The sequence below is a fragment of the Oncorhynchus keta genome, unplaced genomic scaffold (genome assembly GCF_023373465.1).
Source record: "Oncorhynchus keta strain PuntledgeMale-10-30-2019 unplaced genomic scaffold, Oket_V2 Un_contig_7594_pilon_pilon, whole genome shotgun sequence".
Lineage (NCBI taxonomy): Eukaryota > Metazoa > Chordata > Actinopteri > Salmoniformes > Salmonidae > Oncorhynchus > Oncorhynchus keta.
Window position 1 is genome coordinate 55,001 of NW_026289551.1, and position 14,028 is coordinate 69,028.

A 14,028-nucleotide genomic window follows, 5' to 3' on the forward strand; every position below is an offset into this window, starting at 1 on the left:
TCACTTAATGAAACCCTAGAAACTGATGTACAGTCAACAGCTAGAAAGAGAGGAGGGAAGGACCTCTTCACTTAATGAAACCCTAGAAACTGATGTACAGTCAACAGCTAGAAAGAGAGGAGGGAAGGACCTCTTCACTTAATGAAACCCTAGAAACTGATGTACAGTCAACAGCTAGAAAGAGAGGAGGGAAGGACCTCTTCACTTAATGAAACCCTAGAAACTGATGTACAGTCAACAGCTAGAAAGAGAGGAGGGAAGGACCTCTTCACTTAATGAAAGTATTTATACAGCAGGATTTGGATCAATTCCATTTGAATTTAGTCAGTTGAGGAGCTAAACTTTTCCCTCAGACAATCATTGAGGAATAATTCCGTTTCTGTTTACTTCCTGATTTGACTGAATTAAAATGGAATTGACCCCAAGCCTGTTATACAGTTGAGCCTCTTAAATGTCCAATGCAGCCATTTTTCTATAAAAAATTGTCATAAAGAGCAATTTCTGTGAGGGGATAACTGAAAACTAGCTGTTATTGGCAGAGAGGTTTGGAGCTCTTTCTTATTGGTCTATTAACTAATTGACCACCTGGTGATGTCACCAGGCAGACCAAAACTCCATCCCACCAAAAACAGGCTGAAATTTCAGGCGGTCTTTTCAAATAGCTCTTAACCTAAAAAAGGGCATTATCATAATATTCACAATTTCACAGTATTATTCCAACATCATAGTATGTAAATATATATAAAACAGAGGAAAATCACATTTTTGACTGCACTGGGCCTTTAATGATATACAATGAACAGCTTCAGAAGCTGTCTAGCATGAAAAGCCAGGGGTATGGACAGGTAAGTAAGCTACAGTGGGTACAGTGGGTATAGGGAAGACACAATGTGATATGTTGTATTATCAACAGGCAGCTATAGGGGTCCTGTGGGGTACCTGTGATAGGTCGTAGGCTGTCAGGCCGTCTCTCTGATGGACCTCCAGCTCTGCCTGCTGCTGCTGTTGGAGCTGCCTGGAGAACACACACAATGACAACACATTAATACAATACCATCACTTTGATACGTTTCCTCTTTCGACTGTATTATTAGTAACAGATGGTCAAGTTAGTGATACACAATAACAAAACACCAGCATCCGAACATACCAGCAAGATACCACACCTGGCACCCTAACGCTGTAGAACAAATCAGCAAGATACCTCACCTGGCACCCTAATGGCTGTAGAACAAATCAGCAAGATACCACACCTGGCACCCTAACGCTGTAGAACAAATCAGCAAGATACCACACCTGGCACCCTAACGGCTGTAGAACAAATCAGCAAGATACCACACCTGGCACCCTAACGGCTGTAGAACAAATCAGCAAGATACCACACCTGGCACCCTAACGGCTGTAGAACAAATCAGCAAGATACCACACCTGGCACCCTAACGGCTGTAGAACATACCAGCAAGATACCACACCTGGCACCCTAACGGCTGTAGAACAAATCAGCAAGATACCACACCTGGCACCCTAACGGCTGTAGAACAAATCAGCAAGATACCACACCTGGCACCCTAACGGCTGTAGAACAAATCAGCAAGATACCACACCTGGCACCCTAACGCTGTAGAACAAATCAGCAAGATACCACACCTGGCACCCTAACGGCTGTAGAACAAATCAGCAAGATACCACACCTGGCACCCTAACGGCTGTAGAACAAATCAGCAAGATACCACACCTGGCACCCTAACGGCTGTAGAACATACCAGCAAGATACCACACCTGGCACCCTAACGGCTGTAGAACATACCAGCAAGATACCACACCTGGCACCCTAACGGCTATAGAACATACCAGCAAGATACCACACCTGGCACCCTAACGGCTATAGAACAAATCAGCAAGATACCACACCTGGCACCCTAACGGCTGTAGAACAAATCAGAACATTGACCGACTGGAAAAACGTAAGGGTCCTTTGTGAATGTACTATTAAATACAGACAACAAGCTGGTCTGTCCATCTGTGCGGAACGACTATAGGGGGTAACAGACTGCTCTCTCTCCTCTCCATCCCTTTCTGTCTTTATCATTCCCTTGTTTTCTCTCTTTCCCTTGTTTTCTCTCCCTACTCACACCTGTCCAGGCTCTGCCTCTTAACAAGGAGCAGATTTTTACTGCGTCTTCTATACACTGGGAAACAACAGATTCTAACTGTCTTCTATACACTGGGAAACAACAGATTCTAACTGTCTTCTATACACTGGGAAACAACAGATTCTAACGGTCTTCTATACACTGGGAAACAACAGATTTTAACTGTGTCTTCTATACACTGGGAAACAACAGATTCTAACTGTGTCTTCTATACACTGGGAAACAACAGATTCTGTCTTCTATACACTGGGAAACAACAGATTCTAACTGTGTCTTCTATACACTGGGAAACAACAGATTCTGTCTTCTATACACTGGGAAACAACAGATTCTAACTGTTTCTTCTATACACTGGGAAACAACAGATTCTGTCTTCTATACACTGGGAAACAACAGATTCTAACTGTTTCTTCTATACACTGGGAAACAACAGATTCTAACTGTGTCTTCTATACACTGGGAAACAACAGATTCTGTCTTCTATACACTGGGAAACAACAGATTCTAACTGTCTTCTATACACTGGGAAACAACAGATTCTAACTGTGTCTTCTATACACTGGGAAACAACAGATTCTAACTGTCTTCTATACACTGGGAAACAACAGATTCTAACTGTCTTCTATACACTGGGAAACAACAGATTCTAACTGTCTTCTATACACTGGGAAACAACAGATTCTAACTGTGTCTTCTATACACTGGGAAACAACAGATTCTAACTGTGTCTTCTATACACTGGGAAACAACAGATTCTAACTGTCTTCTATACACTGGGAAACAACAGATTCTAACTGTGTCTTCTATACACTGGGAAACAACAGATTCTAACTGTCTTCTATACACTGGGAAACAACAGATTCTAACTGTGTCTTCTATACACTGGGAAACAACAGATTCTAACTGTGTCTTCTATACACTGGGAAACAACAGATTCTAACTGTGTCTTCTATACACTGGGAAACAACAGATTCTAACTGTGTCTTCTATACACTGGGAAACAACAGATTCTAACTGTGTCTTCTATACACTGGGAAACAACAGATTCTAACTGTGTCTTCTATACACTGGGAAACAACAGATTCTAACTGTGTCTTCTATACACTGGGAAACAACAGATTCTAACTGTGTCTTCTATACACTGGGAAACAACAGATTCTAACTGTCTTCTATACACTGGGAAACAACAGATTCTAACTGTGTCTTCTATACACTGGGAAACAACAGATTCTAACTGTGTCTTCTATACACTGGGAAACAACAGATTCTAACTGTGTCTTCTATACACTGGGAAACAACAGATTCTAACTGTGTCTTCTATACACTGGGAAACAACAGATTCTAACTGTCTTCTATACACTGGGAAACAACAGATTCTAACTGTGTCTTCTATACACTGGGAAACAACAGATTCTAACTGTGTCTTCTATACACTGGGAAACAACAGATTCTAACTGTGTCTTCTATACACTGGGAAACAACAGATTCTAACTGTCTTCTATACACTGGGAAACAACAGATTCTAACTGTGTCTTCTATACACTGGGAAACAACAGATTCTAACTGTGTCTTCTATACACTGGGAAACAACAGATTCTAACTGTGTCTTCTATACACTGGGAAACAACAGATTCTAACTGTCTTCTATACACTGTGAAACAACAGATTCTAACTGTGTCTTCTATACACTGTGAAACAACAGATTCTAACTGTGTCTTCTATACACTGTGAAACAACAGATTCTAACTGTGTCTTCTATACACTGTGAAACAACAGATTCTAACTGTGTCTTCTATACACTGTGAAACAACAGATTCTAACTGTGTCTTCTATACACTGTGAAACAACAGATTCTAACTGTGTCTTCTATACACTGTGAAACAACAGATTTTAACTGTGTCTTCTATACACTGTGAAACAACAGATTCTAACTGTGTCTTCTATACACTGGGAAACAACAGATTCTAACTGTGTCTTCTATACACTGTGAAACAACAGATTCTAACTGTGTCTTCTATACACTGGGAAACAACAGATTCTAACTGTGTCTTCTATACACTGGGAAACAACAGATTCTAACTGTGTCTTCTATACACTGTGAAACAACAGATTCTAACTGTGTCTTCTATACACTGGGAAACAACAGATTCTAACTGTGTCTTCTATACACTGGGAAACAACAGATTCTAACTGTGTCTTCTATACACTGGGAAACAACAGATTCTAACTGTGTCTTCTATACACTGGGAAACAACAGATTCTAACTGTGTCTTCTATACACTGTGAAACAACAGATTCTAACTGTGTCTTCTATACACTGGGAAACAACAGATTCTAACTGTCTTCTATACACTGGGAAACAACAGATTCTAACTGTGTCTTCTATACACTGGGAAACAACAGATTCTAACTGTGTCTTCTATACACTGGGAAACAACAGATTCTAACTGTGTCTTCTATACACTGGGAAACAACAGATTCTAACTGTGTCTTCTATACACTGTGAAACAACAGATTCTAACTGTGTCTTCTATACACTGTGAAACAACAGATTCTAACTGTGTCTTCTATACACTGTGAAACAACAGATTCTAACTGTGTCTTCTATACACTGTGAAACAACAGATTCTAACTGTGTCTTCTATACACTGTGAAACAACAGATTCTAACTGTGTCTTCTATACACTGGGAAACAACAGATTCTAACTGTGTCTTCTATACACTGTGAAACAACAGATTCTAACTGTGTCTTCTATACACTGTGAAACAACAGATTCTAACTGTGTCTTCTATACACTGGGAAACAACAGATTCTAACTGTGTCTTCTATACACTGTGAAACAACAGATTCTAACTGTGTCTTCTATACACTGGGAAACAACAGATTCTAACTGTGTCTTCTATACACTGTGAAACAACAGATTCTAACTGTGTCTTCTATACACTGGGAAACAACAGATTCTAACTGTGTCTTCTATACACTGGGAAACAACAGATTCTAACTGTGTCTTCTATACACTGGGAAACAACAGATTCTAACTGTCTTCTATACACTGGGAAACAACAGATTCTAACTGTGTCTTCTATACACTGGGAAACAACAGATTCTAACTGTCTTCTATACACTGGGAAACAACAGATTCTAACTGTGTCTTCTATACACTGGGAAACAACAGATTCTAACTGTGTCTTCTATACACTGTGAAACAACAGATTCTAACTGTGTCTTCTATACACTGGGAAACAACAGATTCTAACTGTCTTCTATACACTGGGAAACAACAGATTCTAACTGTGTCTTCTATACACTGGGAAACAACAGATTCTAACTGTGTCTTCTATACACTGGGAAACAACAGATTCTAACTGTGTCTTCTATACACTGGGAAACAACAGATTCTAACTGTGTCTTCTATACACTGGGAAACAACAGATTCTAACTGTCTTCTATACACTGGGAAACAACAGATTCTAACTGTGTCTTCTATACACTGGGAAACAACAGATTCTAACTGTGTCTTCTATACACTGGGAAACAACAGATTCTAACTGTGTCTTCTATACACTGGGAAACAACAGATTCTAACTGTGTCTTCTATACACTGGGAAACAACAGATTCTAACTGTGTCTTCTATACACTGGGAAACAACAGATTCTAACTGTGTCTTCTATACACTGGGAAACAACAGATTCTAACTGTGTCTTCTATACACTGTGAAACAACAGATTCTAACTGTGTCTTCTATACACTGGGAAACAACAGATTCTAACTGTGTCTTCTATACACTGGGAAACAACAGATTCTAACTGTGTCTTCTATACACTGGGAAACAACAGATTCTAACTGTGTCTTCTATACACTGGGAAACAACAGATTCTAACTGTGTCTTCTATACACTGGGAAACAACAGATTCTAACTGTGTCTTCTATACACTGGGAAACAACAGATTCTAACTGTGTCTTCTATACACTGGGAAACAACAGATTCTAACTGTCTTCTATACACTGGGAAACAACAGATTCTAACTGTGTCTTCTATACACTGGGAAACAACAGATTCTAACTGTGTCTTCTATACACTGGGAAACAACAGATTCTAACTGTGTCTTCTATACACTGGGAAACAACAGATTCTAACTGTGTCTTCTATACACTGGGAAACAACAGATTCTAACTGTGTCTTCTATACACTGGGAAACAACAGATTCTAACTGTGTCTTCTATACACTGGGAAACAACAGATTCTAACTGTGTCTTCTATACACTGGGAAACAACAGATTCTAACTGTGTCTTCTATACACTGGGAAACAACAGATTCTAACTGTCTTCTATACACTGGGAAACAACAGATTCTAACTGTGTCTTCTATACACTGGGAAACAACAGATTCTAACTGTGTCTTCTATACACTGGGAAACAACAGATTCTAACTGTCTTCTATACACTGGGAAACAACAGATTCTAACTGTCTTCTATACACTGGGAAACAACAGATTCTAACTGTCTTCTATACACTGGGAAACAACAGATTCTAACTGTGTCTTCTATACACTGGGAAACAACAGATTCTAACTGTCTTCTATACACTGAAACTGTCTTCTATACACTGGGAAACAACAGATTCTAACTGTCTTCTATACACTGGGAAACAACAGATTCTAACTGTCTTCTATACACTGTGAAACAACAGATTCTAACGGCGTCTTCTATACACTGGGAAACAACAGATTCTAACTGTGTCTTCTATACACTGGGAAACAACAGATTCTAACTGTGTCTTCTATACACTGGGAAACAACAGATTCTAACTGTGTCTTCTATACACTGGGAAACAACAGATTCTAACTGTGTCTTCTATACACTGGGAAACAACAGATTCTAACTGTCTTCTATACACTGGGAAACAACAGATTCTAACTGTGTCTTCTATACACTGGGAAACAACAGATTCTAACTGTGTCTTCTATACACTGGGAAACAACAGATTCTAACGGTGTCTTCTATACACTGGGAAACAACAGATTCTAATTCAGTACTCTCAAAAACAAGCCTTTTGGGATGTAATGAATAACATGATCTGGGTCCCAAATGGCACCCTTTTCCCTTCATAGCTTCCTATGGGCCCTGGTCAATAGTAGTGCATTCTTAGGGTACCAGCTGGGATACATCCATTGTTGCAGAGTCAGTGTATTCTGAATGCCTAAACGAGAAGAGCAACACCTGCATGCAAACAAATGTTCCCAATAGTCAATGTGGCGGCAATAAGATGTTTCAAGAGCTGTTTTTAAACTCAAAACCATTTCCAGACAGAATGTCTCCTGTCAGCTCTTAAGCATCATTAGTAAGCTGGCAACAGAATGTCAGAATGTCTGTATCTCTCTCTCTCTCTCTCTCTCTCTCTCTCTCTCTCTCTCTCTCTCTCTCTCTCTCTCTCTCTCTCTCTCTCTCTCTCTCTCTCTCTCTCTCTCTCTCTCTCTCTCTCTCTCTCTCTCTCTCTCTCTCTCTCTCTCTCTCTCTCTCTCTCACCACACACACACACAAATAGGCAGATCAACTTTACACACACACACACACACTTGTGCCTCGAATCCATTTGTCGCTGGCAAATTGCACCACAGCATCTAATTCAGGCCCTTAATTTCAGAAGCCTCGGAGTGATTTCCTGCTAAGTTATTTTCTGGAGCATCCGACCCTGACATTTCCTATTTACCCAGAGAGAAACAAACTGTTTTTCTTCTCCTGCCATGGGAAGTATACAGCTCTCTCTCTCTGAGGAGACGTGATGAGGAGGAGGAGGCCACTTTACACTACAGAGGACCAGTTGGGTTTGAGTCCACAGACAGAAAGACTTTAGGAAACTGACAGCTCATCTCTGTTTGTCTCTTTTTGCTTTCTCTCTCTAAGTACATCACAACAGTCCTCCTTTCTTGTCTCAAATAAATGACTGAATATCTAAGAGAAAGAATGAGAAAGAGAAACTACGTCCTCCTTTCCTGCCTCAAATCAATTCCTGAATGTCAAAGAGAGAGAGAGGTGGAAACACTTGTGTTAACAACATGAAAGCGTCCCCTAGCAGTGTACATAGACTGGTGCTGTTCTGAACTTAGTGGCCCTGGCCGTCACAGCCTATAAGAGCCTAGCGTCTGACAACAGACCTAATGTGAGTAACTAGAATACATGACGGCCAGAGCGCCAGTGTGCGTATGCCTGTGTGTTTGTGTCCAGATCAAAAACACCTGTCACTTGGAATAAAGAACTTCCACTGAGGAAAACAAACTACTTCAAAAGCCCATTATGTCAAGTGTTGCTTAGTGTCCTCTCAAAGAGACACTTGCAGTGAATATTCTCTCTCTCTCTCCCAGAAGAGAGGGGAGTAGAGGAGAATAGGAGGTAGAGGTGTAGGGAGGGAGGAGGGGTGAGCACACAGAGGGTCACCTGGACTAAGATGGATAACACTTGGCCAGGAAAACTCCAGAGGATATTTGAACTTCTGAAGAATGTGCAACAATAGGTCCAGCCAAGCCGTTACACACTCTCCTGTTGAACCACCTCTTGGTCCTTCTGTAGCTCAGTTGGTAGAGCATGGCGCTTGTAACGCCAGGGTAGTGGGTTCGATCCCCGGGACCACCCATACGTAGAATGTATGCACACATGACTGTAAGTCGCTTTGGATAAAAGCGTCTGCTAAATGGCATATATTATTATTATATATTACATCACAGTTACACACTCTCCTGTTGAACCACCTCTACAGCACAGTTACACACTCTCCTGTTGAACCACCTCTACATCAGTTACACACTCTCCTGTTGAACCACCTCTACAGCACAGTTACACACTCTCCTGTTGAACCACCTCTACATCAGTTACACACTCTCCTGTTGAACCACCTCTACAGCACAGTTACACACTCTCCTGTTGAACCACCTCTACATCACAGTTACACACTCTCCTGTTGAACCACCTCTACAGCACAGTTACACACTCTCCTGTTGAACCACCTCTACAGCACAGTTACACACTCTCCTGTTGAACCACCTCTACATCACAGTTACACACTCTCCTGTTGAACCACCTCTACAGCACAGTTACACACTCTCCTGTTGAACCACCTCTACAGCACAGTTACACACTCTCCTGTTGAACCACCTCTACAGCACAGTTACACACTCTCCTGTTGAACCACCTCTACAGCACAGTTACACACTCTCCTGTTGAACCACCTCTACATCACAGTTACACACTCTCCTGTTGAACCACCTCTACAGCACAGTTACACACTCTCCTGTTGAACCACCTCTACAGCACAGTTACACACTCTCCTGTTGAACCACCTCTACAGCACAGTTACACACTCTCCTGTTGAACCACCTCTACATCACAGTTACACACTCTCCTGTTGAACCACCTCTACATCACAGTTACACACTCTCCTGTTGAACCACCTCTACATCACAGTTACACACTCTCCTGTTGAACCACCTCTACATCACAGTTACACACTCTCCTGTTGAACCACCTCTACATCACAGTTACACACTCTCCTGTTGAACCACCTCTACATCACAGTTACACACTCTCCTGTTGAACCACCTCTACAGCACAGTTACACACTCTCCTGTTGAACCACCTCTACAGCACAGTTACACACTCTCCTGTTGAACCACCTCTACAGCACAGTTACACACTCTCCTGTTGAACCACCTCTACAGCACAGTTACACACTCTCCTGTTGAACCACCTCTACATCACAGTTACACACTCTCCTGTTGAACCACCTCTACAGCACAGTTACACACTCTCCTGTTGAACCACCTCTACAGCACAGTTACACACTCTCCTGTTGAACCACCTCTACATCACTCTGCATCACACGGTCGGGAAGAAACATGATGAAAATGGAACCGGTTATTTATTTATTTCACATCAGGGTCAGAGGTTCAGAGTGTGTGTGTCTGATGTGTGTGCTTGTAAGTGTACATGCGCACTTGTACGTGCGTGTGTGTGTGCACTTGTACATGCGCACTTGTAGGTGCATGTGTGTAAGTGTGTGTGTGCACTTGTATATGCACACTTGTATGTGTGTGTGTGTGATGCAGATGAGTGGCTAAGGTTTATAATGTGTTGTGGTTCTGCTCTGATGCCCCTGGGTAAACTCCAGCAGTGTGATAAAACAGTGGATACGGAATGGCTTCATTGGTGACTTGGCTGCTATGGTGTGTGTGTGTGTGTGTGTGTGTGTTCTCTGCCCACACATTCAGAGCTGGCCTAATAGTGGAGTTCTGAGGGAAGCAGCCAGGTCACGCAGCAGTGGCTGATGGGATGTAGCAAGGGTGCAAGCGGGCAGCCTGAGGCTTGTAGCCATGGTAACAATACCAATGTACACACGCACACACAAAAGCCCTCCACGGATGACTTCCTAAAGAGAAACAGTCCCAGAAACAGGAACAGAAGTGGAGGCTAGCCTCTAACATCTCAGTTTATGGTTCCTACCTAGAGCCAGCCAACATGACTAATTATTACAGATGGCTCTGTTTGGCTTGATAAACAACTGAGGCACACTGAGACGGGGCAGTGTGTGAGGAGTGGGTCTGTCATGGCTCCAAAGTCATCTCCTTCTGCACTCCTACAGGCTAAAGGACAGTCAGGAAGCCTGTTGGAACATAGACCACACTACCATGCAGCTGTTAGAATACACGCTCCATTACAATGCTGCCATTCCCTTTAATCCAGATACACTGTTGGAGCTGTTAGAATACACGCTCCATTACAATGCTGCCATTCCCTTTAATCCAGATACACTGTTGGAGCTGTTAGAATACACACTCCATTACAATGCTGCCATTCCCTTTAATCCAGATACACTGTTGGAGCTGTTAGAATACACACTCCATTACAATGCTGCCATTCCCTTTAATCCAGATACACTGTTGGAGCTGTTAGAATACACACTCCATTACAATGCTGCCATTCCCTTTAATCCAGATACACTGTTGGAGCTGTTAGAATACACGCTCCATTACAATGCTGCCATTCCCTTTAATCCAGATACACTGTTGGAGCTGTTAGAATACACGCTCCATTACAATGCTGCCATTCCCTTTAATCCAGATACACTGTTGGAGCTGTTAGAATACACGCTCCATTACAATGCTGCCATTCCCTTTAATCCAGATACACTGTTGGAGCTGTTAGAATACACGCTCCATTACAATGCTGCCATTCCCTTTAATCCAGATACACTGTTGGAGCTGTTAGAATACACACTCCATTACAATGCTGCCATTCCCTTTAATCCAGATACACTGTTGGAGCTGTTAGAATACACGCTCCATTACAATGCTGCCATTCCCTTTAATCCAGATACACTGTTGGAGCTGTTAGAATACACACTCCATTACAATGCTGCCATTCCCTTTAATCCAGATACACTGTTGGAGCTGTTAGAATACACGCTCCATTACAATGCTGCCATTCCCTTTAATCCAGATACACTGTTGGAGCTGTTAGAATACACGCTCCATTACAATGCTGCCATTCCCTTTAATCCAGATACACTGTTGGAGCTGTTAGAATACACGCTCCATTACAATGCTGCCATTCCCTTTAATCCAGATACACTGTTGGAGCTGTTAGAATACACACTCCATTACAATGCTGCCATTCCCTTTAATCCAGATACACTGTTGGAGCTGTTAGAATACACACTCCATTACAATGCTGCCATTCCCTTTAATCCAGATACACTGTTGGAGCTGTTAGAATACACACTCCATTACAATGCTGCCATTCCCTTTAATCCAGATACACTGTTGGAGCTGTTAGAATACACACTCCATTACAATGCTGCCATTCCCTTTAATCCAGATACACTGTATGACCACCAGTATGTGGACACCTGCTCGTTGAACATCTCATTCCAGAATCATGGGCTTTAGTATGGAGTTGTTCCCCCCCTTTGCTGCTATAACAGGCTTTCTACTAGATGTTGTAACATTGCTGCTATAACAGCCTACACTCTTCTGGGAAGGCTTTCCACTAGATGTTGGAACATTGCTGCTATAACAGCCTCCACTCTTCTGGGAAGGCTTTCCACTAGATGTTGTAACATTGCTGCTATAACAGCCTCCACACTTCTAGGAAGGCTTTCCACTAGATGTTGTAACATTGCTGCTATAACAGCCTCCACACTTCTAGGAAGGCTTTCCACTAGATGTTTGAACATTGCTGCTATAACAGCCTCCATCCACTCTTCTGGGAAGGCTTTCCACTAGATGTTGGAACATTGCTGCTATAACAGCCTCCACTCTTCTGGGAAGGCTTTCCACTAGATGTTGTAACATTGCTGCTATAACAGCCTCCACACTTCTAGGAAGGCTTTCCACTAGATGTTGTAACATTGCTGCTATAACAGCCTCCACACTTCTAGGAAGGCTTTCCACTAGATGTTTGAACATTGCTGCTATAACAGCCTCCATCCACTCTTCTGGGAAGGCTTTCCACTAGATGTTGGAACATTGCTGCGGGGACTTTCTTCCATTCAGCCATAAGAGCGTTAGTGAGGTCGGGCACTGATGTTGGGAGATTAGGCCTGGCTTGCAGTCAGCATTCCAATTCAGCCTTTTCAATGGGGTTGAGGTTAGGGCTCTGTGCAGGCCAGTCAAGTTCTTCCACACCAATCTCGACAAACCATTTCTATATGGACCTCGCTTTATGCATGGGGGTATTGTCATGCTGAAACAGCAAAGGGCCTTCCCCAAACTGTTGCCACAAAGTTGGAAGCACAGAATTGTCTAGAATGTCATTGTATGCTGTAGTGTTAATATTTTCCTTCACTGCAACTAAGGGGCCCGAACCATGAAAAACAGGCACTATGCATCCTCCTGGCATCCGCCAAACCCAGAATTGCCAGTTGGACTGCCAGATGGTGAAGGGTGATTCATCACTCCAGAAAATGTGTTTCCACTGCTCCAGAGTCCAGTGGCGGTGAGCTTTACACCACTCCAGCCGACGCTTGGCATTGCGCATGGTGATCTTAGGCTTGTGTGGGGCTGCTCGCCATAGAAACCCATCTCATGAAGCTCCTCACGAACAGTTATTGTGCTGACGTCTCTTCCAGAGGCAGTTTGGAACTCGGTACTGAGTGTTGCCACCGACGACAGACCATTTAGCATGGGCAGAAAATGTACAAACTGACTGCTTGGAAAGGTGGCATCCTATGACGGTGCCACATTGAATGTCACTGAGCTCTTCAGTACAGGCCATTATACTGCCAATGTTTGTCTGTGGAGATTGCATGGCTGTGTGTTCGATTATACACCTGTCAGCAACGGGTGTGGCTGAAATAGCCTAATCTATTAATTTGAAGGGGTATGCATATACTGTTGTATGCATATTGTAGGTGCAGATTCACCATGCATGGTATGGTATTGTCATTGTCCAAGGCCCACAGTGTGTACTGCAGCCAGCTCTGAAATAACAGGGCTTTCTCCACTGGCTTCCCCCACAACTACATCTTATTTGATTTATTTGGTCCAGTAGTAGTCGCTACCACAGTAGTGACATATGGCCTGCACTCTGTGTGTGTGTGTGTGTGTGGTTATATATGGGCTGTATACATAGATATATGCCCAGCTAGTTCTCCAGAAATGATTGATTGTGTAACCTATCGTTGGTGAAGAGATATCCTATATGAGAGGGGGTATAACCCAGGAGAGTAACGACATTGTCCAGATCCCTATATTCTTTCCCTAATATATGAAGTGTGCACGCATTCACTCCCCCCTCAAGAATGTTAAAGCATTGGGCTACGTCCCAAATGGCATCCTACTTCCTACATAGTGCAGTGGTTTTGACCAGGGCCCATAGGAAA

The 14,028-nt window shown here is 42.5% G+C and overlaps 1 protein-coding gene across 1 annotated transcript in view; it reads right to left on the minus strand.

The window, feature by feature from the left end:
- LOC127926439 (aryl hydrocarbon receptor nuclear translocator 2-like) overlaps positions 1 to 14,028 on the minus strand; it is a 143,567-nt gene that overhangs the window by 25,171 nt on the left and 104,368 nt on the right. Inside the window, 1 exon segment of the mRNA XM_052511846.1 lies at positions 940 to 1,015. Coding sequence (XP_052367806.1) covers positions 940 to 1,015 — 76 coding nt within the window.